The 26,644-nt window shown below is 42.4% G+C and overlaps 1 protein-coding gene across 6 annotated transcripts in view; it reads left to right on the forward strand.

Annotated features, from left to right (window-relative positions):
* Positions 1-26,644, forward strand: part of SEC31A (SEC31 homolog A, COPII coat complex component) — a 213,265-nt gene that overhangs the window by 18,984 nt on the left and 167,637 nt on the right. For all 6 annotated transcript variants that reach the window (XM_030190615.1, XM_030190616.1, XM_030190617.1 and 3 more), the window contains exons 2-5: positions 2,472-2,551; positions 3,703-3,826; positions 9,119-9,317; positions 17,849-17,944. In XM_030190615.1, coding sequence (XP_030046475.1) covers positions 2,473-2,551; positions 3,703-3,826; positions 9,119-9,317; positions 17,849-17,944 — 498 coding nt within the window. In that variant the 5' untranslated portion in view covers position 2,472. The remainder of the gene's footprint in view (positions 1-2,471; positions 2,552-3,702; positions 3,827-9,118; positions 9,318-17,848; positions 17,945-26,644) is intronic.

Below are 26,644 nucleotides of genomic sequence, written 5' to 3' on the forward strand. Positions count from 1 at the left end.
AAGCACTTAGACTTACAATGTTCCATAGATTAGTATGTAACTTCGTAAGTTTAAATGCTTTGAAAATGAGTCCCATAAGCTATGTTTTCCCCTCTATGCGCTGTACTCCACTTTGCGTAGCCTGACCACTTCCCCACATACTACCAAGAGTCTCTTAAGCCCTTCAGCTGATACTTTATCTCCCTGCTTTTACTTCTAAGGTTACAGATCTTTTAAATTCTCGTCTATGGCCACCTCTTCTATCACTGATTCCCCAATGTTGGACCCACAAGGCCCATAAATATCCTCTTTTGCACCATCCTCCCCATGTAATTCCCAGCCAAATTTATCATTTCAACCCCTGACCTTGTTTTCACTGATAAAAACACTGTCCTCTATGAGGGCTACTACATGTCCACATGATCCTTTCCCCTCTTGTTGGCTGAAAAATCATTAAACTGAACCTTTCACCCAAACTTTTGTCTTTGGTTAACAGTAATCTCTTGTCTGGTCAGGTCCCTACCCTGTGGAAAACTGCATTGGTCCATTCCACCCTGAACAAACCTTTATGAGATCCTCAAGTCCCTGCCAATTACCAACAGTGTCCAATTTTTGCGCACTCTCAAAACTTCTGGAAAAAAAATGTCTTCTACCAAACATCTTCAATTTCCAAAAAATCCTTGCCCCTCCATCCTAAATAATCTGTCTTTAGGTCACATTATAGTACAGAGACTCGCATCTAGACAATCATAAGGTAGTCTTAGCTGTTTCACTAGATTTATCCGGTGCATTTGGTGGATCGCACCCTCTTGCTTCCCCATCTTTCTTCAATTGGTATAAAGGGAACAGTTCTGTCTTGGTTTGATTCTTTTTCTCTTGGGCTGCTTATACAAGGTCATTACCTCGTCTTCTACATCCATTTCTCGTTCTCTAGTCTGTGGTGTTCCTCGGGGTTCAGTACTCTTCCTCCCCCCCCCACACCCCCCATGTTGGCTTACTGGTAAGTTACCCTGCCCAAATATCCCATTTAACCCTTTTTGGAACCATAGTACAACCCACTGACTCCTTCCATTTATCTTTGTGTCATTCTTGATTCCCAGCTTTCCTTCCTCCTCCCCCCCCCCCCCCCCCCCACCGGATACCTTCTGTGTGCAAGTCTGGTTTTTCTGTTCTTTGCCTGCTACGATTAGGAGGTATTTGATCAGCCTACATTTCACTCACTCACTTATTCTTTCTCTATTGACCACTAGACTAGATTATGGTAATATAGTTAACCTAGGTCGTACTCATACTCATCTGAAGAAACTACAGTCTCTACAAAATACAGCTTTTAGACTCCACTGCCTTGCTCATCACTATGATCATGTTTCTCTTCTATTCCATATGGTTACCAATTGGAACAACAGATTCTATTTAAAACTCTGACTCTCGCATTTAATGCGGTCCGTATTGGCCTGCCACCCTACCTGTCTTCATTAGTGATCCATTCCTCACCTACACGTTCTAAAAATTTGATTAATAACCACCGGTTAGTGCTCCTTCTTTTTGATGTAGTAGTAAATTCCTTACGCCTAGTGGCCACCTTGGCTAAAAGTCTTGGAAACATAAGATTGTATAGTTTTCATATTTTACTGGTCCTTTTGCTCAGAAGGCTTGCATAATTTCCACCTTATCAACATAACTTAATAATTTTAAAAGTAACCACTCTGGGCCTGCGGAAACCATCTTCCACCCGACTAAATCATTGCACCTGTTCTATGTATAAGGGCCCCACTATTGATGGTAATTGCAAAGTTTGCACTAACCAGTTTTCCAGAAATCCCTGAAGCTTGCCATCCTTGACAGGCTCAGATAAGCCCACCAATTGTAGATTGCAATGGTGAGAACAGTTTTTGAGGTCATCCAACTTTTCCTTGAGCTGTTCTAATCATGCTTGCATAGTGGTCTGGGTCTTCTAAATCAAAGATCCATCGTTGATAGGCCATATTCTCCATCCTGGCATCCATTGAGTCTATCTTGCTCACAATGAGGCATATTTTCAAAGCACTTAGACTTACAAAGTTCCATAGTAACCTATGGAAATTAGTAAGTCTAAGTGCTTTGAAAATGAGCCCAATGTCTTGTAAGTGGCCCCCGTAGTAGATCAATCACCAGCCATTCTTCTGAGACAGTCTCAGCCACCTAGGCCAAACTCAGATTCTACCAACTTGGTCTCTGTGCTGCGGTTTTTTTTTCCCTGTTTGCGGGGGTGGTTTTGCAGCCAAAGTTTGGGAAAAATTCTAAATAGAAGAAAAGTGAAGGTCTTCTGATCTTGTGCTGTTTCAAAGCAATATTAAGGGTGAAAATAACCTAGAGGAAGCCCTGGGAGCGACTTCACCCATGCTCGCTTCCTAGCTCAGCCTTACATGATTATTATGTGATTTTATAATGTGCTTGCATAGTATTTCCACTATTTGCTATAATTACTGAACCATTTTTTATTTTTTTTGTAGGATGAAGTTGAAGGAGATAGAGCGCACTGCTATGCAGGCATGGAGTCCTGCTCACCATCATCCCATTTACCTGGCTACAGGTGAGATGTGTCACTGGGCATTATTGTTTCTCACTATAACATCAGCAAATCTGCTTTAAAATCTCTGCTTTGCTCTATTTTTATTTTAAATCATTTAAAAAATATGTGACTATCCTTCTCTGCAGTCTCACCCCTCAAAGCAGAACATTTTAAGGAGTATAATCTGGGACTGTTGACCAAAATTGACACAGCAAATAATACATACAGATTAGGCCTTGGTAATGAGATATGTCGAGACATTTCAAAATGCTGAAGTTGCTGGCCATTTTTTAAAGAAAGATGAATGCTTGATCCGGTTTCTTAATTTTTATACATCTGACGTAGGTCTTTCAGTTCAAAATTCTCCTAAATTTTGGAGAGCTGACTTTCAAAGTTGTTCTTCTTGAACTGATCCTGCCCACTTTTGATGCAAATCTAGGAGGTCTGCATTAAGTGAATTGTTATAGATCTAGGTGCTTAAGGGAAAGTGAGGGGAATGGGACTTGATATACCGCCTTTCTATTTTTGTTTTGTTTTTTTCCAACTACATTCAAAGCGGTTTACATATATGCAGGTACTAATTTGTACTTGGGGCAGTGGAAGGTTAGGTGACTTGCCCAGAGTCACAAGGAGCTGCATTGGGAATCGAACCCAGTTCCCCAGGATCAAAGTCCACTGCACTAACCACTAAGCTGCTCCTTAAAGGCTCTGTTTATTAAGTTGTGCTGTTGGCGCACAAACTTTTTAGTGTGCACTAAAACTTAGCATGTGCTAACGCTAAAGACACCCATAGGAGTATAATGGATGTCTTTATTGTTAGCGCACGCTAAAAAGTTAGCACGCCTACAGTGCGGCTTAGTAAATAGAACTCTAAGTTAGGTGCCTGAATCTTTAGAAAATCTCCCTTTTGATAATTCAGTTTCTCTCCTCAAAGGTCACGATATAGTGGGTCTTATTCAATAAAGATTTCTTCCATGGTCATGATGAGAAAATGTCCTTTTTGAACAAAGTTCATTGATTGACTGAGACTCCATCAATATGCCTTAAATTTGTTACAGAACAGGCTGTTTCTTAAGTTTATTTAATGTACTATCGTACCTCTGTATACTATAATTGTAAATAATTTTACAGTGGGCCACTTCATTTTTTTTTTTTTTTTGTATTGTGAATAGGTACGTCTGCTCAACAGTTGGATGCTACCTTCAGTACAAATGCCTCTCTGGAGATATTTGAACTGGACTTGGCAGACCCCTCCTTAGATATGAAGTCTTGTGCCACGTTCTCCTCATCTCAGAGGTAAGGGTTTTCTTTGTTCACATGTAAAATAGGGACTAAATAAAGCCATGAATGACACAAATTTTTTTTTTCGTATGAGGCATACAAATCTATAGGTTTTCATACCTCTTGTTCTTTGGAGCTTGGCTTCTTGTTTTGGATTCTTGACTTCTTGTACTGTTTTTGCCTTCACTTCTTTTCATGGTTTCATGTACACTATTTGTTGGCCCGAACGGCTCATCTCTGGTAGCAGTTCAGACACTAAGGCTCCGATGATCAATTCCCTGTGCTGTTCTGAAGTAGCGCCCTAAAAATAGCGCTAGAACAGCACGGGGAATTAACTCTCCATTGATCAATGCTAATAGCATGCAAATTTAGGTGCGTTATTAGCATTGATCATCAGGGGAAAGTGCGTGAGGATTGTGCCTGGTAGGTAAGCCCCACCCAGCGTAATCCAGGATGGTTGGGCAGGGCATGGCGCTGGAAGGAGTAGGGAGTGCTATTCCCTCCTCGTCAGTACTTACTGCAAAGTATAGTTTGGGGAGAGTGTGTGAGAGAGGGGCCGCTAGACCATCAGGGCGGGTGGTTGTATGTAGCCCACTGGGCTAGCAGGGGATTACATTTTGTGTCGGGGGGGGGGGGGGGGGGTCTAGAGGTCCACTGGACCTCCAGTCCCCCTGGGCTTGGGGGGGGGGGGGCAATAGGCCACCAGGGCCTCAGTCATTGGAGGGTCCTGGGGTCCACAGAACCCCCAGGACTGATGTTTGCAGCCCAGGCTGCCTCCCATGGATGGGGGGGGGGGGGGAGGAAGTGCTTTAACTTTCACGCCAACTTCAAGCTGGCATAGAGTTAAGGTGCTATTTGCACCATTAGATCATAGCACTATGGGCGGAATACCGGGGAGCTACATCCTATATAATAATTCTCACCTCCAACATTCTGAGGCTGCCTGGAACCGTGGATCCCTTGGAGATGGTCTGGAGTTGGAGTAGATAATAGTGACGTCACACAACCCACACCAGATTGGCCAGTAGAAGGGAGAGGGGCGGAGCCATGATACAGGGAGCAGCGAATCAGCATAACACAGGGAATGCACAGCAGCAGGAACAGAAGCCTCTCTCACACAGTCACTCTCACATACACTCTCTCAAACATACACACTCAGAGGAAAACATTGCTAGCACCCGTTTCCTTTCAAACAGAAACGGGCCTTTTTTACTAGTTTAAATATATTTTAAATGAGCTCTGTGGAATTTCCTGTACGCTCGTGCCAGACACCCTCTGATCATGGGTGCTGGGTAAAAGTGGGTGCTAGTCTGACACTAGTGGCCTCTAGCACGGGCTGTAAGACAGAACTGTATACACGTAATTTGTTTTCCTTGCATTCGAAGGATCTCTTATCTTAGATAGAGAATGACACTGGGATAAAGTTTGGCCCCGTCCCCATCCCATTCCCGTGGGTTCTTTCGCTGTCCCCACCCCATCCCCACAGGTTCTGTCCCCGTCCCTGCCCCGTCTCCATGGAGTCTCGAACAATTATGATTTTATATTTAAATCTTTTTATTAAAGTATAAAAAGGAACAATATGCTTTTCAACTGTTGTGTATAAATTACAAATAGAAAACAATAAGAACAGCGAGCAGCTATAATAACCCCCCTCAACACCACCCTCTACACTTCCAATTCCAACAATAGTTGATTTCTGCTACCCCAAGGAATCCTAATCCACCCTGTTAAAATGTCAAGGGATACAAAGTACAACACTTTCTGTATGCCCTAGAGGAAAGAAATATGCCCAAAATCAGCATGTTTAAAATCCAGTACTTTGAGTTTTGTGCGTCTGCACTCTGTTTTTACTCTTATATCAAACCATATCATGTGAAGATCATTATTGCATAGTTGGGGCACCCACCTGGAGGCTGAAAACTCCTCCTCCATTTTGTGAGCACTAGATCCAGTCAGCCCTTCCCTTGTGGGTTCCGCCAACATTTGTTTGAGCAAAAGCACTTTGGCAGGCACAGAGTCTCTGGTTCTTTCTGATTCTGCTGGTGGGACATTCCAATTCACAGGCAAGTCAAAATCTCCCAACAACAGCAAATCCCTTTTCATTCCAAATTTATAGATATCTTCGATCAGATCCTTGTCCATGTTCTCCAATTATGCTGGAGGTCTATAAACACCCATGTTATGCCTTTTCCATCTTCTCTTTCAGGATGATCAATATAGTTCTTCCTTTCCCTAGCTTCACTACATTTTTGCCACTCTGATATTAGTTTTCACATACAGTGGCACTCCTCACCTTTTCTGCCCTCCCTATTCTTCCTAAAAAGACTATAGCCTGGTATGGTCGCATCCCATTCATGGGAATCATTGAACCATGTCTCTGCTGCAATATCCAAGTCTTCCTCAGACATCCGGTCTTGCAAATCTTGAACCTTTCTACTTAGGCCATGAGCATTTGTACTCATTGTTTTTCATGTGTTAAGTGAGTTTAGATGGTTTTCTATATTAACGTTGCCTTCCTCACTGCTGTCATGTTTTTCCTGGGGGTGACTTTCTGAATTTCCTTGCTTCCTTTTGTCACCCCCATCCTCTAGTTTAAATGTCTAGAAATAAACTGTCTGAATTTATTCCCAATGGTCATTTTTCCTGTCATAGAAAGATGTAGCCTATCATTACAGTACAGCTTCTATTTTTCCACGTACTGCCTCATCCTACTACTCCTATGTATCTAAAATCTTCTTTAGACCAGGCTTCAAGCCACTTATTGAACTCCTCTGTTTTACACAGAGTCATACTTTAAAAGCACTTCCATAAAGTTACTATGTAACTGTGTAAGTCTTAAGTTCTTTGAAAATGAGCCTCATAGTCTTTCTCTCCCTTTTCATATGTAGGAAGCTGTATCTGAACCAGAGATTTGAGTCCTTCCCGAACGATCTCTGTGCTCCAAACTAGCTATTGTTGGCCAGGTCATTTGGCCCCAGTTATTTGGCAAGTAGTACAGTGACTGCAATTAAAGCAACCAACCACTTTAAACAAATCTATCACTTGTTTTCCCAATGTTGTTAAATAATATGGACTCAGTTGTTCTATATCCACCCCCTTGAATGAACTTGTAAAGTTTTATGTATGAAAGTCCTGCCTTTCAAAACAGGAGAATTCTTTTTCTCCATGACTTTTCTTACTTCTTTTGGGTCACAGGGCTGTTTAGCTTTGTTTATTGATAACAAACAGTAGTTGTGTGGTCTGGCAACTGATGAGTTAGCATGCACCATGGGAGAGTGTTAAGCTGGTGACTTGAAGTTCGTATGCCCATTGGCCCAGCTGCCTTCTGAAGTTTCGTCTTCTTTACGTAAATTTCCTCTCTGCAATTGCAGTTACCTTAACTGAGAGGAAGGGGACAACTGGCGGTCAGCCGCCGATGGCCAGCGTTTTATCCCCTGAGCAGCAAGTGCGGGACTGCTGCGCGACGAACTGGCCACAGATGAAAGGGTTGGCGAGTTTTTTGATTAGCGCCGGCGAAGGAGCGTCGATGCTCTTGGACCTGGGAAAAAAATAACTCCATCGCTCCTGAATTATTCAACCACCATGTCCAAAGGAGTGGAGGAGTGAGTTAGAGGTATATGCTGAAACGGAGGACATTTACAGCAGAACCCGAATCGGCGGAACCACTCCTAAACACCTATGAGAAATGAACTTGGAGTTTTTGACTCCCGTGGAGGTTACATTGAATACCATCTGGAAGGCCCTTCGGGACCTAACGGTGGCAGTAAATAATTTTGTTTCAGGTATAATTTTATTAGAGAGTTACGTGGACAATTCAACTGAACCCTTTGAGAGTAAAAAATTGATATAACAAATGATTCTACATGAGCAAGAAGTGGTTATGATTTTGAAAATGATAATAGACCAGAAATTTTGAATAATAAAATGAATATATTATTATAGATGATTAATATCAAGATTATTGTTTTTCCCAGAGTTTCCTCAGAAATATTTCCTCAAATTATTACTTTAAAAGGAGTGAAGCCTGTGAAAACTGGGATTACTTTAATCAGTGGGATTTGAATTAGAGACTTAGTATATGTATTGTTAAATAACTTCTAGTTTTTAAAAGAGAGAGAATGTAATCAAATGTATTATTTCTAACTAATATTGGACAAAAATCAATGAAATGATTTGACTATACACCATATTGGCCTTGAAGAAGCCAACCAGATGATCAATGTGGAATAATGAATTAGACGAGTAATATCTGGGGATAATCAGGTTAATACCACATTTTTTTTTGTCTGTTTACTGTTTAATTGATCTTCTTATCTTGTTTCACTCTCCCTATTTAGTGGTCTAAGGAAGAGAATAGAATTACCTGCCTGAAATAATTCCTCATATTACTTTCTCTGTATTTCCAGCAAGTTGTTTTACCGCTTGTAAAAATGTAAATGGTTCTAAATAAATAATTTAAAATAAAAAGCATGCACCAGCTTCATAGTTGATACATCAGAATTAGTCTTCCTCATATGGTCCGACTGTAGTGCTATTGGAGATGCTTACTGTTCACCGTGGTATGGAAATTTAATAGCTGTGGATAAGCAGAACTTTGAATTGCATTCATGTGGATAAGCACAAGTTCCAAATCAGTATTTTATCCATGTGTGCATTATTTGTTCAGATTTTATGGCTGAGTTTTCCGAATTATGCTAGGCACTGTAAAGACTTACTTAAGATTTAAATATTTATTATAATAAAAAAGTAAACTGGGTTCACAATCTAAATAAAGTAGTAATTATTACTGATATCAATCTATAAAACCGTTTTCTGTATCTGTAACAATAATTCTTTATTAAACATGTACATTATTTTTAATAGTCAATATAATATCAGCTGCTACAATATTAACTCTGCCCTTTTAACTGCTGCAAAAACCACATACATATTTGTAAATGACGCCTAATTCACTTACAGAGATGCAATGATAGCAGTCCAAATTTATGTCATTATTTGGACTGCTATCATTGCATCTCTGCAAGTGAATTGAACTTTCTCTACAGTTGAATTAGGAGTGATTTACACATGTATGCGGTTTTTGCAGTGGTTAAGAGTTAATATTGTAGCATCTGTTGAATTTTAAAAATAGTTTACATGTTTAATAAAAAATTATTGTTACGGATAGAGAAAGTGGCTTTATAGATATTAAGATTTAAATATACTACATTTAATTGCTATTTGAAAAAACCCTGTATTGAACTGAATATCTAGAAAGGTTCTTCCTTAGATGTGTAAATGAAATTGATCTCTGTAATTGTTTGATAGGTACCACAAGTTGATATGGGGCCCACATCGAATGGATTCAGATGGTAACTTGTCAGGAGTCCTCATCGCAGGAGGTGAAAATGGAAACCTGATTCTCTATGATCCAGCTAAAATTGTAAATCAAGAGAGCGAAGTTGTAATAGACCAGAAAGACAAGCACACTGGTCCAGTCCGGGCTCTAGATATGAATCTTTTCCAGGTTTGGTTTCTCTTTTTTTTTTATTTATGAAAATTTATGTACTGCTTAAATTGAGAAACCTTATTACTTGTTATGTGATTAGCAGTATTTGTACCATTCTTTATCGTCTGTACCAGGCCAATCCTGAACTATTCAGTTATGTCTGTCGACTAGCTGATGGAGACAGAGAAAGAAGGTAGTTCTTTGTGACTTGCCCTTTAAGGGTAGTAGGCAGCCATAGAACATTCAGTGTATTTCTCTGCCTCTAAGCGGATGGGTTGATGGACTGTGCTGCTGCTCCTTGTTGCTTTCATCTAGCACCCGACTCAGCTGATGTCTGGTTGTCAGTGGAGCAGGGAGTTTACTGCTAAGGAGACAATCTTTTTGGGGACATGGTGGATACATTCATTGACCTTATAAAGAAGCGCATCGACACCATCCAGTCCCTCTCTTGGCAGCCTCCAGCTGCATCCTCCTCAACTAGGAGATTTTCAAGTGGGCCTAGGTGACGAACCTACTATTCTCAAAGGCGAAGGTTTCCATCCCAGTCCCAGTGCTTTCACCCTCGTCAGTCTTGTCCTCAGAAGCCCCAGCCGGTTCCCCATTCAAAGCAAGGGACAAGCTTTTGACTGGCTCCAGAAGCGCATGGCTGCAGTCCAAATAACTATCCCGGATGACCTTCCGCTAAGGGGGAGGCTTAGTTTTTATTCCCATCAAAGGTGACCCCTTTGTAATCTCAGACTGGTGGGTTTTTGAATTAGTCCGTCTCGGTTACGCACTTCATTGGCATCAGAAACCACCAAATTGCCCACCAAGAGCATCATTCATCAGCTCTCAGCACAAGCAGGTACTTATAGAGGAAATCTCCACCCTTCTACAGGCCAATGAGGTCAAACCTGTGCCACCAGGGGAAGAAGGGAAGGGATTCTAGTCCAGGTACTTCTTGTGACCAAGAAAATGTGGGGATTCTGTCCCATTCTAGCCATAAGGGCCCTGAACAGACTGGTCAGAGAAAAGTTCAGGATGCTTTTCCTGGGCACCCCTCTTCCCATGATTCAGGAAAAAGATTAGCTAGGCTCTCTGGACTTGAAGGGTGCCTATACCCACATATTGATACTTCACAGAAAGTATCTCAGATTCCGAGTAGGGAAACACCACTACCAGTATCGTGTTCTGCCTTTTGGCTCACGTCCCCTTCCAGGGTATTCACCAAATGACTACAGTAGTTGCAGTGTTCCCAAGCAGACTGTGAGTTTGTGTTTCCCTACCTGGACAACTGGCTGGTGAAGAGCACATTGTAGGAGGGGGTACGAGTCATTGCAGAGAGCTATTCGGGTACTGGGGGCTACTAGGGTTCGTTATAAACTATCCTAAATACCACCTTCCCCCAGTACTGCAATTGGAGTACATTGGAGCTCTTTTCAATACAGAGCAAGCTTAGGCTTTTTTACCTCAGGCGAGAGCAGATGCTTTAGTAGCAATCGCCTTTCAAGTCTGAAGCAGCAAGCAGATCACAGCTTGGCAGATGTTGAGATTGTTAGGCCACATGGCCTTGTCGGTGCATGTCACCCTCATCACTCGTCTCCGATAGAGGCCCAGTGGACCCTAGCTTCCCAGTAGTCTCAGGCAGCTGGGAATCTAGCAGGTGTCATCCTGGTCCCTCCAGAATTGGATTCCTCTGGTGGACAATTTGGTCAAATTTGACTTGTGGGACTGCCATTCCAAATTGCGCCTCCTCAGAAGGTACTGATGACTGCTCCATCCAACCTGAGATGGGAAGCTCCTGTCGATGGGCTTTACACTCAGTGCCAAAAACAAAGAGGGGTAACTGGATCAAACTCTTTGTTTTCAGACTTAGGACTCCCAATGTGAAATTAAAGATGTTTATTTAAGATGACTGCTTATCCGCCATTGCTGCATGGATGTCCAACCGCCACCTGAAATTGAACATGGCCAAGACCGAGCTTATCGTCTTTCCACCAAAACCCACTTCTCCCTCCGCTCTCGATCTCAGTTGATAACATCCTCATCCTCCCTGTCTCATCTGCCCGCAACCTCGGAGTCATTTTCGACTCCTCCCTCTCCTTCTCTGCGCATATCCAGCAGACAGCCAAGACTTGTCGCTTCTTCCTCTTTAACATCAGCAAAATTCGCCCTTTCCTCTCTGAGCACACAACCCGAACTCTCATCCACGCTGTCATTACCTCTCGCCTTGACTACTGCAACCTACTCCTCACTGGCCTCCCACTTAACCATCTATCCCCCCTTCAATCCGTTCAGAACTCTGCTGCACGTCTTATATACCGCCTGAACCGATATACTCATATCACCCCTCTCCTCAGGTCACTTCACTGACTTCCGATCAGATACCGCATACAGTTCAAGCTTCTCCTTCTTACCTACAAATGCACTCAGTCTGCAGCCCCTCATTACCTCTCTACCCTCATCTGCCCTTACGTACCCGCCTGAAACCTCCACTCACAGGACAAATCCCTCTTCTCAGTACCCTTCTCCACCACCTCCAACTCCAGGCTCCGCCCATTCTGCCTCGCCTCACCCTATGCTTGGAATAAACTTCCTGAGCCCCTACGCCAAGCCCCCTCCCTACCCATCTTCAAGTCCTTGCTCAAAGCCCACCTATTCAATATTGTCTTCGGCACCTAACCTTTATACCTTTCAGGAAATCTAAACTGCCCCAATTTGACTGCCCCTACTTGACTGACTGTACATTTGTCCTTTAGATTGTAAGCTCTTTGAGCAGAGACTGTCCTTCTATGTTGAATTGTACAGCGCTGCGTAACCCTAGTAGCGCTCTAGAAATGTTAAATAGTAGTAGTAGTAGTAGTACTTGACATGGTACCATGTTTTGTCACACACGTGCCTGCCTCGGGAGTCTGTACAAATATAAACGAATTTATAAGAAGACAAATAAGTAAGGAATCTTAAAATCATACATAATGATAAACAACAGTAATATTGGTACCATGTTTCGGCACACACGTGCCTGCCTCAGGAGTCTGTACAAATATAAACGAATTTATAAGAAGACAAATAAGTAAGCAATCTTAAAATCATACATAATGATAAACAACAGTAATATAAAAAGAATACAATCGAATAAAAAATAATAATAACAGAGTACAGATTAAGATCGATTACTGAAGGACAAGGTTAAAATATTGTATGTCTTTAAAACACAGAAGAAATTATATGTATATAGTTAAAAAAAAAAAAAAAAAAAAAAAAAAAAAAAAAGTGAACAAATCTTGATGCATATACTTGACAATCACATGTACCCTTGGCAATACATCTTGTAAAATAAACATAAGCTGGTCTAAAAAGAAAAAGTAAGAATAAGACTTTACTTTCTTTAATACATTGTGTAATGTGGTGTTGAATATGGGTGTAAGACTAACTAAGGCTCCTACGATGTTCCTAGATGATCAAGAGTTTCTTGATAAGTGGTGTTCTATCTTAAACAAATGTAGTTTGGATTTGATGATCCTAATAGCAGAGACTTCTAAAAATAAGAGCAAATCCTTACATGAGACATAAGATGTTAAACTCAATAATTTGCAACATGACGATCCAAAAGATAAATTTAAGGCTGACACTAAAGAGATTAAAACTTCTAAATTTAAGAGAGATGAGGCAGACTACAAATGAGGAGCTATTTATCCCTTTGCAAAGGCTAGGCCTTATTACAATCACAAAAAGAAAACAAGTGAGGTTTCCCGTATTAGTAAAGACCCATACCGAGTTACTGTGGCTTCCTTTAGAACAGAGGAGGAAAAAAAGAGTCAGGAGTGACTCTGGAGGTTTTTATACTTCACCTTTGAATAGCCCTCGTTGCATCACCAAGACCAGTACAAATGGCCCCTTCATCACCATTACCGCCCATCAAGAAGTTTTCAATGATCCCTCTGTATGCGTATCCTCCAATACTTCTCATAGAGAAGACTTTGCTGAAACTCAAGCAAGATCGAGGAACTATGATTTAATCATCCCTTATTGGCCAGAAGAACCATAAAAATTGAAGTGTTTTCTGACCCTTATCACGAAGAATAAGGGATCCCTTTTGCATCCCAACCTCCAGTCCCTGGTCCTCAGTTTGCTTCCTTAAATCTGCCTGACGATATCACAAAATGCCTAGCCACCCGCCTGTAGTTACCCTGTGGCCACATAGAGGCATATTTTCAAAGCACTTAGCCTTCCAAAGTTCCATAGGTTTCTATGGAACTTTGGAAGGCTAAGTGCTTTGAAAATATGCCTCTTAGAGGGTCTGTCCCCAGCACAGCCTCTTGTGCTCTGTACAAGAACCTTCCTTCCCCTGACTGGGTTTCAACCACCTCTGGGCGAGTTTCCCGCTCTCAAATTATCCCCAGTGATTTCTAGGTTACTGGAGGTCAAACTCCCAGTGCTCCCACAGTTCCCAGAAAGACCCAACACACAAATCACCAGGATTCTTTATCAGTCCAGACAGGCAGAGTCAACAAACTAATCAAGGTTTATTGTCAGAACTTGAACAGTGAAACAGAAAAAGTGCAATCAGCTAAACAATAACAGGTAACTGAAATATGGATCAATTATAACACTAACTAAACATTTGTATACTAACTATTTAGTATCTGGGAAGATCAGTACATACAACTATTCACTGAGCCTCAGCAAATACATTCAGCTCTCGTTTCTTCCTGGCTAAGACTGGAGCAAAAGCCAGTAACTCCTGGGTAACTTCAAACTCCAGGCCAATCAGAGCCCAGAACAACAACATTTGAAAATAGATGTTTACATCACTGCAAGCACTTCCTTTATCTGTGTTAACTATAGAAGAAAATGTCAGTTCTTTTTAACAGCTTAAAACATAACATGCACCACCTGCTGGCCAAACTAGAGAAATACACTTGAAGAATTAATTAAGGTGGTTTTACAGTCTTAAAACACACTGTTCTGTCACAAGGCCCTAGATTATTTTACTTGTCCTACACAAAAACTGCTTTTATAACTTCTTCACATCTTTGAGAATGGTTTGAAAACCAACTCTGTAAGGCTTCACCTTGGTGCAATTAGTGCTTACCATCTCCATATAGGAGGTAAGTCCATCTCTGTACAGCCTCTAGTTGTATGTTTTATGACAGGTTTGCTGTTGACAAAGCCCCCTTTCAAATGTCCCACTGTGTCATAGGATCTCAATGTTGTTCTCACTCAGCTGATGAAATCTCCTTGTGAGCCGCTTAACTCCTGTTATCTGAAGTATCTGACCTGGAAAGTTGTGTTTTTGGTGGCAGTCAGTGAGCTTCAGGCCCTAGTAACTGATCCAACTTACACAAAGTTTCATCGTAACAGAATAGTTTTTTGCACGCACCCTAAGTTCCTTCATAAGGTGATGTTGGAGTTTGTCAATTGTTTCATCTGGTCTTGTTGCAGTCTCCATTTTCTCCCTTGTTTGGGGATGACTGCTTTGCTGTAATACTGCTTTGCATCTATAGTGTAGAGTGGCTTACTAGACACTTTTGTGTAAAATATTCATTATTCTTCCTCTACTGCGTCTTGTTTAAGAAATATGTGATTTTCTTTTTATATGTAATATGTAAATTCCCAGATGTCTCTTCTGGTGGTGCTGCTTTTTTTGTAATCCACATAGAACTATGAAGGTTAATGTGGAATAGAAGCCCAGAATGTAATGTAATTTTGAGATGTCTGAGAATTTAAATGTTCTGGTCATTCCCTTATCTGCTCTTACGGCAGCCTCCAGTGTGACACAGTGATAGCAACCAATTAGTTTGCATGACTACTGCATCATGCTCAATTGGTATAGCTTCAGCACCCACAGGGGTGTTTTTCTTATTCCTTCCTCTCATATTGTCAGTCACTCTGATTCACTATTGTGCATTGCTTCTCCAATTGGGTTCTTTTCTACATCTTTGACAACTCTAGATGGCACACTTTTTCCCAGTTATATTTTACTATTACATCATGTACCTATATTCCTCAAACTGTACATTTCAGCTGGGTGGTATGGCTTCTTGCATTGGCTATTTTCTGTAGATAGCTCTGTTGGTCATTAGCATTAACAGTTAATACTGCCTTTATTATGAACCGGAGGTCTCACGTGGTTGTCTATCCAGTCTGTTATTCCCTTATTGTCAAGGAAAAGATTTCTTTATAGAATCTCTTACAATCCAATACAGTTGCAGAGTTTCTTTTTTTCCTTCTTCCCACTGTGTTCCTAAGATGCATTTCATTTAGCTTTCTCTTTTGGAATAGAGTTCTCTTGGCATTGAGTATTCTTGGCACCCTCTCACTCTTTCCAGTTGATTGTTTTCCTCTTTCAGTTTCAGTACTACTCTTTCTCTGCATTAAGCATATGGTCTCCATCTTACTACTTGCAGTATTTTTTCCTGTTCTTCTAGTCCCACTCGTTTTAGACACGTCTTTGCTACATCGTAATAGTTCTGGACTGGTATGGTACAGACAGTAAAGAGGAAAAAATTATATCTTACCTGTTAATTTTCTTTCCTTTAGGCCTACCAGTCCAGAAACCCATCCTGATTGAGTTTTTGTCTCCTTTTCTGACAGATTTCATTGCTTCTTCAGTCTGCTAAGTCTCGCATATACATAGTAACATAGTAGATGACGGCAGAAAAAGACCTGCATGGTCCATCTAGTCTGCCCAAGATAAACTCATATCTTGAATTTGTACCTGTCTTTCAGGGCACAGACCGTATAAGTCTGCCCAGCAGTATTTCCCGTCTCCCATCACCGGCTCTGGTACAGACCGTATAAGTCTGCCCTCCCCTATCCTAGCCTCCCAACCACCAACCCCTCTTCCCCCCACCTGCTCCTTACTCAGTGAAAACTGTGTTTCAGAGTATATGCTTACTTTGTTGGTGTAGGTATTTCTAATTTGGGACAATTGACACGCTTATTTCCAAAACTCTCCAAGTCCAATGGACTTAGCACGTTTTGGAAATAAGCTCTTCAATTTGTGTTGCCTCTTCACTTTTTTTGGCTGATTTATAATCATGTGCACCATTACATGGCTTATACTGAACATTTTATGGCTTCACGATTCCCTTAAGGAGGAAGTTACAAATACTACTTTCTTTTTCTGCCTATCTGGTGGTCAATGGACATAACCCAGTAGTTGACTGGTGCAGTAGGGGTAACATACAATTTTTATTCTGCTCTGGTAACTCTTTTTACTGAATAACAAAATGAATTAATATGAAGCACTCTTTTCCATATGGCAACAATAATGTGTAATCTCATTTCTCCGAGGACAAGCAGGCTGCTTGTTCTCACAATTGAGTCGTCCTCCAAGGTAGACCCTAGCATCAGGTAACTATTCTTTCCAGTGTGCATCAACTTGCATTTGTCCACATTAATTTTCATCTGCCATTTGGTTGCCTAGTCTTCCAGTTTCCTCAGGTCTTCCTGCAATATTTCACAGTCCGCACGTGTTTTAACAACCTTGAATAGTTTTGTATCATCTGCAAATTTAATCACCTTGCTCGTTCAGATTTCTATTTCATTGATAAATGTTAAATAGCACCGATCCCAGTGGCACTCCACTGTTTACCCTCCTCCATTCAGAGAAATGACCATTTAACCCTACCCTTTGTTTTCTGTCCAGTAACCAATTCCTAATCCAAAACAGAATGTTGCCTCCTATCCCTTAACTCTTACTCTTTAATTTTCTCAGGAGTCTCTCACGATGAACTTTTATCAAAAGCTTTCTGAAAATCTAGATAAACTACATCAACCGGCTCACCTTTGTCCACATGTTTGTTCACACATTCAAAGAAATTAAGCAAATTGGTGAGGCAAGACTTCCCTTGACTGAACCCATTCTGACTCTGTCCCATTAAACCACGTTTGTCTATGTATTCTGTAATTTTATTCTTTATAATAGTTTCCACTATTTTGCCCAGCATCGACATCAGGCTTACTGGTCTGTAATTTCCCAGATCACCCCTAGAACCCTTTTTAAAAATCTGTGTCACATTGGCACCCTCCAGTCTTCAGGTATTACGGATTGTTTTAACGATAGGTTACGTATTACTAACAGCAGAGAAAAGTCTTTCTTCTTTTCGTCCCTTTTCTTTTGCCTTCTTGCAAGAGTGCACAATATAGAGGACATTGTGTCACATGTAGAACAGTTTTCTGATTGGATGAGCTGGGCACACAAAGACTTGCTGGTATAGGTGTGCACGGACAGTAGATGAGGTAAGGCCTTGGCTAATTAGGATCACTGTGCTGGCTTAGATGCTGAATGTTGTTTAGTATAGTCCAGGATAGCTATTCTGTAGAAAATATTCAGGCCTCTCCTAGTCCCCCTCCCTATAGAATATCTTTTAAAGACCTAATCCATGTCTAAGCTGCAGCAATTTTTGGAAGACTGAAGCGTATGGAGGGGGAGGGAGCATTATATGAGGTCTGTTTTCTGTAGACTGTTACTGGCTGTAAAATGTTAAAAGTAATCTCAAGAGGTACAGTGAAGCTTAACTTTTTAATTTGTATATTTTTGATTTTTTTTCTGTTTTATTTAGACTAATCTTGTGGCCTCTGGTGCTAACGAATCGGAAATTTACATTTGGGACTTAAACAACTTTGCTACACCAATGACACCTGGAGCTAAATCTCAGGTACTTTTCTGTTAGTCCAAATTATGGCAATGAATAACCTGTAAGAAATGATTAATCAGTTTGTTAAATATTTTTAATGCCATCTTATTATAACATCTGTGCCACTGAGGTAGCAGTGTAAAATGTGATTCCCTGTTCATCCTGAAACTGAGTGCAGGGGCCCATTGTATCAAGGATTTTGCCTATATGCATTAAGGTGTTCATTTTCTTTAAGCCAGATAGGAGTAGATTCTATATATTGCTTCGAAACAAAATACGCGTAAGCATATTCTATAAAATATGCCTAAATTTAGGTGTATTATTTTTAGAATAAGACTAAATTTCTGTGCGGATTGTAGAATATGCCGAGTGCCCGTCCATGTGATTAAATTTAGTCGCAAACAATTACGCCAAGTAAAACTCGATTTAATGCAGGCGCCTAAATTAGACGTGGATTGAGTGTATTTCTATATCAATGCGCATAGATTTAATAAACGCCCATGACACGCCTATTCCACGCTTATGGCCATGCCCTCTTTCAGCTATTCGACTTAGAATTTATGCGCATCACACTATAGATATGTTGTGTGTGTAAATTCTAATCAGTGCCAATTAGTGTCAATAATTGTTAAGTGGCAATTATCAGAGTTGATTGCCTTGTTAAATAAGTTGCGTGCACAAATCCAGAATACAACTGGATTTGTGTTCGCAACTTAAGTAGTATTATATAGAATCCATGGGATAGTGGCAAGTATGCAGATAGTTTCCTTTGAAGGCTTTCTATAATATAACTGCATACTTAGCCCCTGCCATTTTTTTGAATGGGGGTTGGTGGGATAAACTATATGCGTATATTTGAATATTTCTTATAAGTGCAGTTTTCTCCCTAGGGCAAGTTATAACTGTAGGAACTCGTACATTTAGAATGGCAAAGCAAATTTCAAAAAGGGGATCTAGCTGTCTGTCTCCATGGTTAAGCGGCTTCTGTACAAAGGAAAGTCATGTTCCAGGCATGGCCTGTTGATTCACTACGCATGTTGGTACAAAACATAAATCAATAAAAATTACGGTTGCATGTCGATTAGAAATTTTAAACATTCAGTCACGATAAGTTTTTAAATTTCAAGATGAATTGCATAAATTGGCTAGCAAATGGTTTTATGTTCAGGTACACTGGTATTTTAATCCTGACTGTGTGAGAGGTTAACCCCCCCACACCCCCAAACCATGCAGCATATTCTCTCTCTCTCTCTCTCTCTCATCCAGCATTATCTAGTCACTGGCTTTTCTGCCAGTCCTGTTGGGTCAAGGGGGTTTGATAACAGGAGGCGGCATGATGTCATAAGGCTGAAGCTGGTTTCCACCCAAAGAGGTTTTATGTTTAAACAATTTTTATTGGACAAACAATGGATCCTCAGGAGCTTAGTCCAGATCGGGAGGCGGGGCTGGTGGTTGGGAGGCGGGGATAGTGCTGGGCAGACTTATACGGTCTGTGCCAGAGCTGGTGGTGGGAAGCGGGACTGGTGGTTGGGAGGCAGGGATAGTGCTGGGCAGACTTATACGGTCTGTGCCAGAGCCGGTGGTGGGAGGCAGGGATAGTGCTGGGCAGATTTATACGGTCTGTGCCAGAGCCGGTGGTTGGGAGGCGGGGATAGTGCTGGGCAGACTTATAGATCTGTGCCCTGAAGAACACAGGTACAAATCAAAGAAGGGTATACACAAAAATTAGCACATATGAGTTATCTTGTTGGGCAGACTGGATGGACCGTGCAGGTCTTTTTCTGCCGTCATCTACTATGTTACTATGTAACAAATAAAGTAACAGCCAAAGTATGAAACTGTGAGTCATTTCATATTTTACATATAAACCAACCCCCTCCCTCATCCTACCACCCTATTGAACAATGTTCTGGAAATAAACAAAATGAACATATCAACACCGTCGATAACAAGGTGTGTCTACCCATCAAAACAAAAACTGTAAGAGTACCAAGTCCCTCTCTCCCACCCTCCCTCCCAATACTTCATTCTCCAAATTCCCCCCCTCACCCACATATAAACAAAAACAGCCTCAGAGGGTGTATACTCTTATGACCCCCCCCCACCCCCCAAGGCACTAACATGGGACAAAATGCCAAACCCCCCCCCCCCCACCACCCTCACCACAGTAAGGATAGGGCTGCAGTTACAGACGAAATTGCTAAGGCCAGTAGCCTATAAGCTGTTAAGGAGCAAACTCCAACCTCGTGGGTGGAGGATTTATAGGTAAGGATCCCAGACCAGCAAGAAACGCTTGTTACGTTTAAGTGAGCCTTTTGCTTCTCTAGTCTCCCATGTCACCAACATGTTCAATTGGTTCCTCCAACACCAGTAAGCCGGAGGCTAAGTTGAGGTCCAGTATTGTAAAATGCATTTATGTGCTTCCAAGCTCATTTTATGAATTAACATAGTATTACCCTTTCAGAATCCCAAAAAGCTTGTGTTGTATCTAGTAAGAATTGTTCCACGTTACTTAATGCCCCCTCCCCAACATTAAGATCATGAATCTCCTAATTCGTTCCCAGAAGAGCTGAACCTTGGGACATGTCCAAAATGTGTGATAAAAGGAGTTATGAGGGTGGCCGCATTTAGGGCAAGAGGGATCTTGTATTCCATCCATATGGAACAATTGTGATTGAGTCAGGTAGACCCTGTGCAAAACTTGATGATAACGTTCCCTCAAGCAGGCATCAGTTGTGAGGGCTGGATTGCTCTTCAAAGTGAGTAGTATATCCCAACGGGGCAACGGGTACCCAAATCTAGCTCCCACCTGTTTCTGAGTTCAGTAAAATCCTTTTGGGGTTCCTATATAGTAAGGGCTTTATGGAAGCCTGAAATTGAGACTCTCTCTGTGGATATCTCCTGAAAAGAATCCTTGAATTCGGTCCCCCATAAGTTGACATAAAAGCCCTTTATCTAAAAAAGCTATATAGTGTTTGATCTGATAATAAGCAAACCTGTTACCTTAGGTAGGTCCCACCCGGGCCTATAACTCCTCAAACATAAGCAATGCACCATCCCCACTCAACAGGTGCTTCAAGAGAAATATGCCTTTGCGTTCCCATAAAGCAAAAATGGTTTTATCCAGTACTGGTTCGAAGGCCAAATTGCCTTGTATCAAAATCTGATCTGTGATCAGGGGGTTCCCCCCCCCCCAACCCCTAACAAGCACACTCCACACAGCCCCCCGCGGACGAAGCAATGTGCTCTGCCTTATACCCACATGGAATTGGGCCCGTTTGTTATGTAGCAAAGAGTAAACCTATAGGGAGCATAAAATGCAGATTCTAGGTCTAGTGGGTTATGAAATTGAGTGTGAAGGAACCAATCCCCTAGAATGTTGCAGTAACCAAGCTTGATTATATAGTTTCACATTCGGTACCCAAAGAGGTTTTAATTCTTCCCAATACAGCTGCTGCCATCATGGTACACCCAAAACAATGAAATTGATAGGGCTCATGCCGGCTCCTTTTATCAAACCTCCTTGTGCTGCGCACGTTGTCCTATCTGTGCATTACTAGCTGCTCTTATTTATTGGACTGGCAGAGCCAGCGGTGTCCCCATGTTTGTACTCTGTTTGCTGCTGTTGCCTCTGCTGCCACTCTGCAGAACCCAGACCAGGGGCGTATCTGCGTGGGGCCACAGGGGCCTGGGCCCCCGCAGATTTCACCCTGGACCCCCCCTACCGCCGTCAACCCTCCCCTGCCGTCACCTACCCCCGCCGAGGTCCGCTTCCTCCTGCCTGCCGGTGCCTTTTACTTCAGCTGGCGGGGGACCCCCGCCAGCCCAGCCGAGGTCTTGTTTAAGTTCTTCCTCGTACTGTGCTGTGCTGTTAAAAGCTGCATCCCTTCCAGTTTCGGACGGAGTCTGACGTCGCAGCATGTTGACGTCCTGCACGTACAACGTGCTGCGACGTCAGACTCCGTCCGAAACTGGAAGGGAAGGGATGCAGCTTTTAACAGCACAGCACGAGGAAGAAAACTTAAACAAGACATCGGCTGGGCTGGCGGGGGTTGGGTCCCCCGCCAGCTGAAGTAAAAGGCACCGGCAGGCAGGAGGAAGCGGACCTCGGCGGGGGTAGGTGATGGCGGGGGGGGGGGGGGGGGGGGTAGGCGGCGGCGGCCGGGGGGGGGGGGGGCTATAATGTGCCTCCTCACTTTATCCCCTGCCCCCCTTACCGCTGAACCTCAGATACGCCCCAGACCATGTAAGTGAGGGAGGGGGATAGAAAAGGGAGACAGAACGATGTAGGGGGATGGGAAGGGGGAGAGATAGGGGCAATGCTAAATGGTGGGGTGTTGGGGGAGGGGGGGAGAGAGTGATACAAACCTGGGGTGGCAGTGGGCCTGGCTGGTAGATGAGTGAATGAGCGGGTGATTGGTAGGGAGAGGAAGGTTGTTGTTGGGGTCATTAATTGTGTTAAAAATTTTAACATGTTAAAATTTTAGGGGCCCTTTTACTAAGTTGTGCTAAGAAATGGGCTTAGTGCATCCTTACATGGGACTTTCCCACATGCTAGGCACATTTTTAGTGTGGCTATCAAGAAGGGCTTTTTCATATTTATTAAATATGTTAGGGGTTTGTTTTTGTTTTGAAGCAGATGCATGCTAGCTAATGCAGGAGCATTTAACCGCCTTCTATTTAGGTGGCATTAAGGGCTTCTGTGTTATGGACGTGGTTAGCCCGGCAGTGATGTCATGTCACTAGCTAATTATAACATCCGTGCCCATTCTCTGCTCCTGACATGCCCCCTCCAAAAACAAGTTAAAAAAAGCAATTACTGTGTGCTTAGCGCACAGATGACAAAACTAAAGTGAGACATGCTCAGGCATCCTGCTGTAACATCCAAATATGAGTTCACTAACTGCACACTAAAAATATATATTATCTTGGAACTGTATTACATAATTATTTAATATTTTTATTAGGGCTGCACAGTTAGAGGCCCTTTCACTAAACTGCTCTAAAAAGTGGCCTGAGTGTGTCCTTATGCATGTCTTTCCCGCACACTAAGGCCATTTTTACCACAGCCAAAAAAAATGACTTATTTTTCTATTGTTTGTATTAATGGCCGTGTTCTAATGTTGCCATTAGCATAACTATTACCACATGTGCACTTACTGCCACCCATTTTGTAGGTGGTAAGTCAATGGTTCCCAAATCTGTCCTGGGGGAACCCCAGCCAGTCAAGTTTCCAGGATGTCTGCAATGAATTTGCATGCAGTGCCTCCATTGCATGCAAATCTAACTCGTGAATAATCATGATTGACTGAGATTCACCCAGGACAGGTTTGGGAACCACTGCAGTAAGGGCTTACGTGCTATCTGTGTGCCAACCATAGGTGCCGACTCTGTGGATGCTGTGGGTGCTCGAGCACCCCCAATATTTTCCCCGTCGTCAGAAGTTCCAGTTCCAGCCCGACCTGCCTGCCCTCTTCTCCCTCAATAGTCCTCCGTCCTCGCCTTCCTGCCGCCCAGAATTTAAAACTCATCTTACCTCGGGTCCCGGCAACAGTGAAAGGCGAGCAGGCTCGGCTTCAGCCTTCCCTTCTCTCTCTGGTCCCGCCCTCATTTCCTGTGTCTGCGAGGGTGAGACTAGAGCTGAGAGAGAAGGGAAGACTGAAGCCGAGCCTGCTCGCCTTTCACTGCTGCCGGGACTGAGCGAGGTAAGATGAGTTTTAAATTCTGGGCGGCAGGAAGGCGAGGACGGAGGACTGTTGTGGGAGAACAGGTCGGGCTGTGGCTGTGGCTGTTACTTGGAGGAGAGGAGGAGGAGAGGAGAGGGGGGCCTGGAACTCGGAGGAGAGGGGGGGCCTGGAACTGAGGAGGGGGGGCTGAAAAGGGGCGGGTGAGTTACTGGACATGGAGGGGAGGGGAGAGAGTAGAAATCGCTGGATGTGGAAGGGAGGGCAGGGGAGAGATGAGACTTGTTGGACATGGATAGAGGGAGGGGAGAGAGGAGAATTCGCTGGACATGGATGAGAGGGAAGGGAGGGTAGGGGAGAGAGGAGAATTGCTGGATATGAATGGAGGGGGGAAAGGGGGGGAAATGCACCACCTGTAAAAAAAAAAAAAATTTCAGCACCCCTGGTCTGCCCACTACTCGAAGTCATTTTTCCACTGCAGCATCAGTGACATTCTGACTCAAGTTGACCTACACCTCAGCCAGACACTGTCGGTGCAAAAAATCAACCTTTTCGTAAACACTCTGCTGCATAAGACCCCAAATCCTGTAATAAGCAAGGTTCGGACTGTTAGGAGGCCACAACTCTGACGAAATGAAATCCAGAGTCATTCCTTACAGCAACTGGATGGTTTGACAAGCATGATGATCAGGTGCACTGTCTTGCTGAAACGTAAACATTGCCGGCAATATGCCAAATGGCCAGTAGCAGTTATTGTGATGATAAAACTTCATAATAGTACTCACCATTAATCTTTGCACCTGGGTTGACAAAGAAAAGCTCTGTGTATCCCATTTTGAACTCGCCAATGGAGACTATGACCGATTTGCTGAATTTCGAGCAAGTATGCAGAAGACGATCAGCAGCAAGATTGTACTTCTTCACTGCAGTCTGTGCTTAAAATTCGGTAGTTTTGGGTGTTGATAGGTGGCTCAACCATGAAAATGTTCTCATCTGTAAACCAAATGAAATCAACAGCATGTGGGGGGAACTTGCGAAGGAGTTGCTTGGACTGTTATACAAACAATGCAGTTGTTCTCAGTTAGGTGTTGTGCTTGCCTCCACTTAAGGCACTGTAGGTGAAGATCACTGTGGATGATTCGAAACACTGACTGAGAAATATCAGTTGCTTGACTAATTTAATGGACTTGTGTTAGGTACACCCTTTTGGTTCAGCACAAGTTCAATTGTTGTGATGCTGCTTCTTGACTTGCGATCAGTTGAGCCTATTTCTCACACTTTCTTCAATACATATTCTTTGCTTATCCTTTTCCACCTCTTTTCTGGAAACTCTTGTACCAGTCTACGAGAACCATAACTTTCTCCAGATACAAATGTTTTTGTAAGGATCAGATCCTCCTGACTGAAAACCATGATAACTGCTTATGTATAAAGCAAAATAGTGCCTGAGCATATCATGAAAAGCGCTAGGAGATGGTGTCATTTATGCGAGGTGACCGGCATGAGTGTAGGGGCTTGTACATTTATCCAGGATGATGTATCCCAAATTTTATTGAAATTGGTCAGGTTTTGACAGTTGTGCAGAAAACAAGCTTGTATAAGGTTTTGCTTTTTTTTAACATTACGTTCATATGTGTATGTGTGTATATCTTATATGAAATTTCAAAGTTGATATACTATGGGAGATGACTGAAAGGCATCTAGTGGTTATTCCACCTGCTTTAAAAAGATGGTGTTATGACTTAACCAGATGGCAAGTAACATCTCTTGAAAGTTTTTCGGATAAGAGCACCCAATTTCCATCAAAGATGGCAAGGAAAAAAATTTCTCCTTGTGAAGATCATAGAATCCTGGTGGAGATGCAGGGAAATGCTGTATTCCTATAAAGCTTGGGTTCTCAACCCAGTTCTCTGGACTCAACCAGCCAGTCAGTGAGTCAAGTTTACCTGTACTACCTCCATTGTATGCAGATGTATCTCATGCATATTAAGTGAGGGTATCCTGAAAATTTGGCTGGATATGTCCTGAGGGTAATCGGAGCGGGTGCAAGGGTAGTGGGCAACCTGGGCAAAACTTCAGCCTCCCCTGCCCCCCTCCAAATTCACTTTCAGGTCCCTACCATGCAACCCTCCTAGGATTTTGGTAATTAAACTCAAAAATCATGATCACCACACACACATTCTATAAAAATAGAGGTTAAAGTATGTGCGTACGTGTGGCTGTCTGAACCTATTGTTCTGCTTTGACTAGAACTGCTCTTTGCTGCCCCCAAGAAGCTGCCACTGCAGATGGTTGCCTAGACTTTCCTACCAGTTGGGCCAGCGCTGAGGGTAATTCTAAAAGAGTGTGCCTATTTTAGGGACCAGAATGTGTGTAAAATGACAACAATACCAGCTTTTTTGTGTGTATATGTGCACATAAAGCATGTAAATACCCATATTCCATCTAAACACTATTCTGTAAACTGGTGTCTAAATGCAATGGCGTATAGTTTGAAGGTGGGCGTACACATGGGCAGAGTGTGGGCAGAGTACACAGTTATGTGTGTAAAGTATGGCATATCATAATTTTATGTGTATTTTTTGCCAGTCCAGGTACGAGAGAGCTGAAAATCTTCTGATTTCGAATTGTCTTTTGAAACGGTGATGCTAGCATCAGTTGTTCTTTCATTCTGTTAGACTGGTCCAAACATAGCGAAGTGGTCTTAGTCATCAGTTCAGAGGTGAAACCCTGTAAGATTTGAAAAACTAAACAAGCAGCTTTGAACCCAAGTCTTTCTGCTATGGGAAGCCGGTGCAGTTTAAGATGAGTTGAAACACTAGTATATCTATTCAATTTGTATATTAGTCTAGCAGCTCTAGTCTGTATGAGTTGCAGTTTTTTCTGATATTGACACTTAATACCGAGAAATAGAACATTACAGTAATCCAAGTGAGGTAGGACTAACATTTGGACTAGTAGTGCAAATGCTTTTTGGTCAAAGAATGATCTGACTAGACATAGTTGTCTCATTTTGAATAGTGTTTTCTTCCATAGC

Source organism: Microcaecilia unicolor, chromosome 2 (genome assembly GCF_901765095.1).
Source record: "Microcaecilia unicolor chromosome 2, aMicUni1.1, whole genome shotgun sequence".
Lineage (NCBI taxonomy): Eukaryota > Metazoa > Chordata > Amphibia > Gymnophiona > Siphonopidae > Microcaecilia > Microcaecilia unicolor.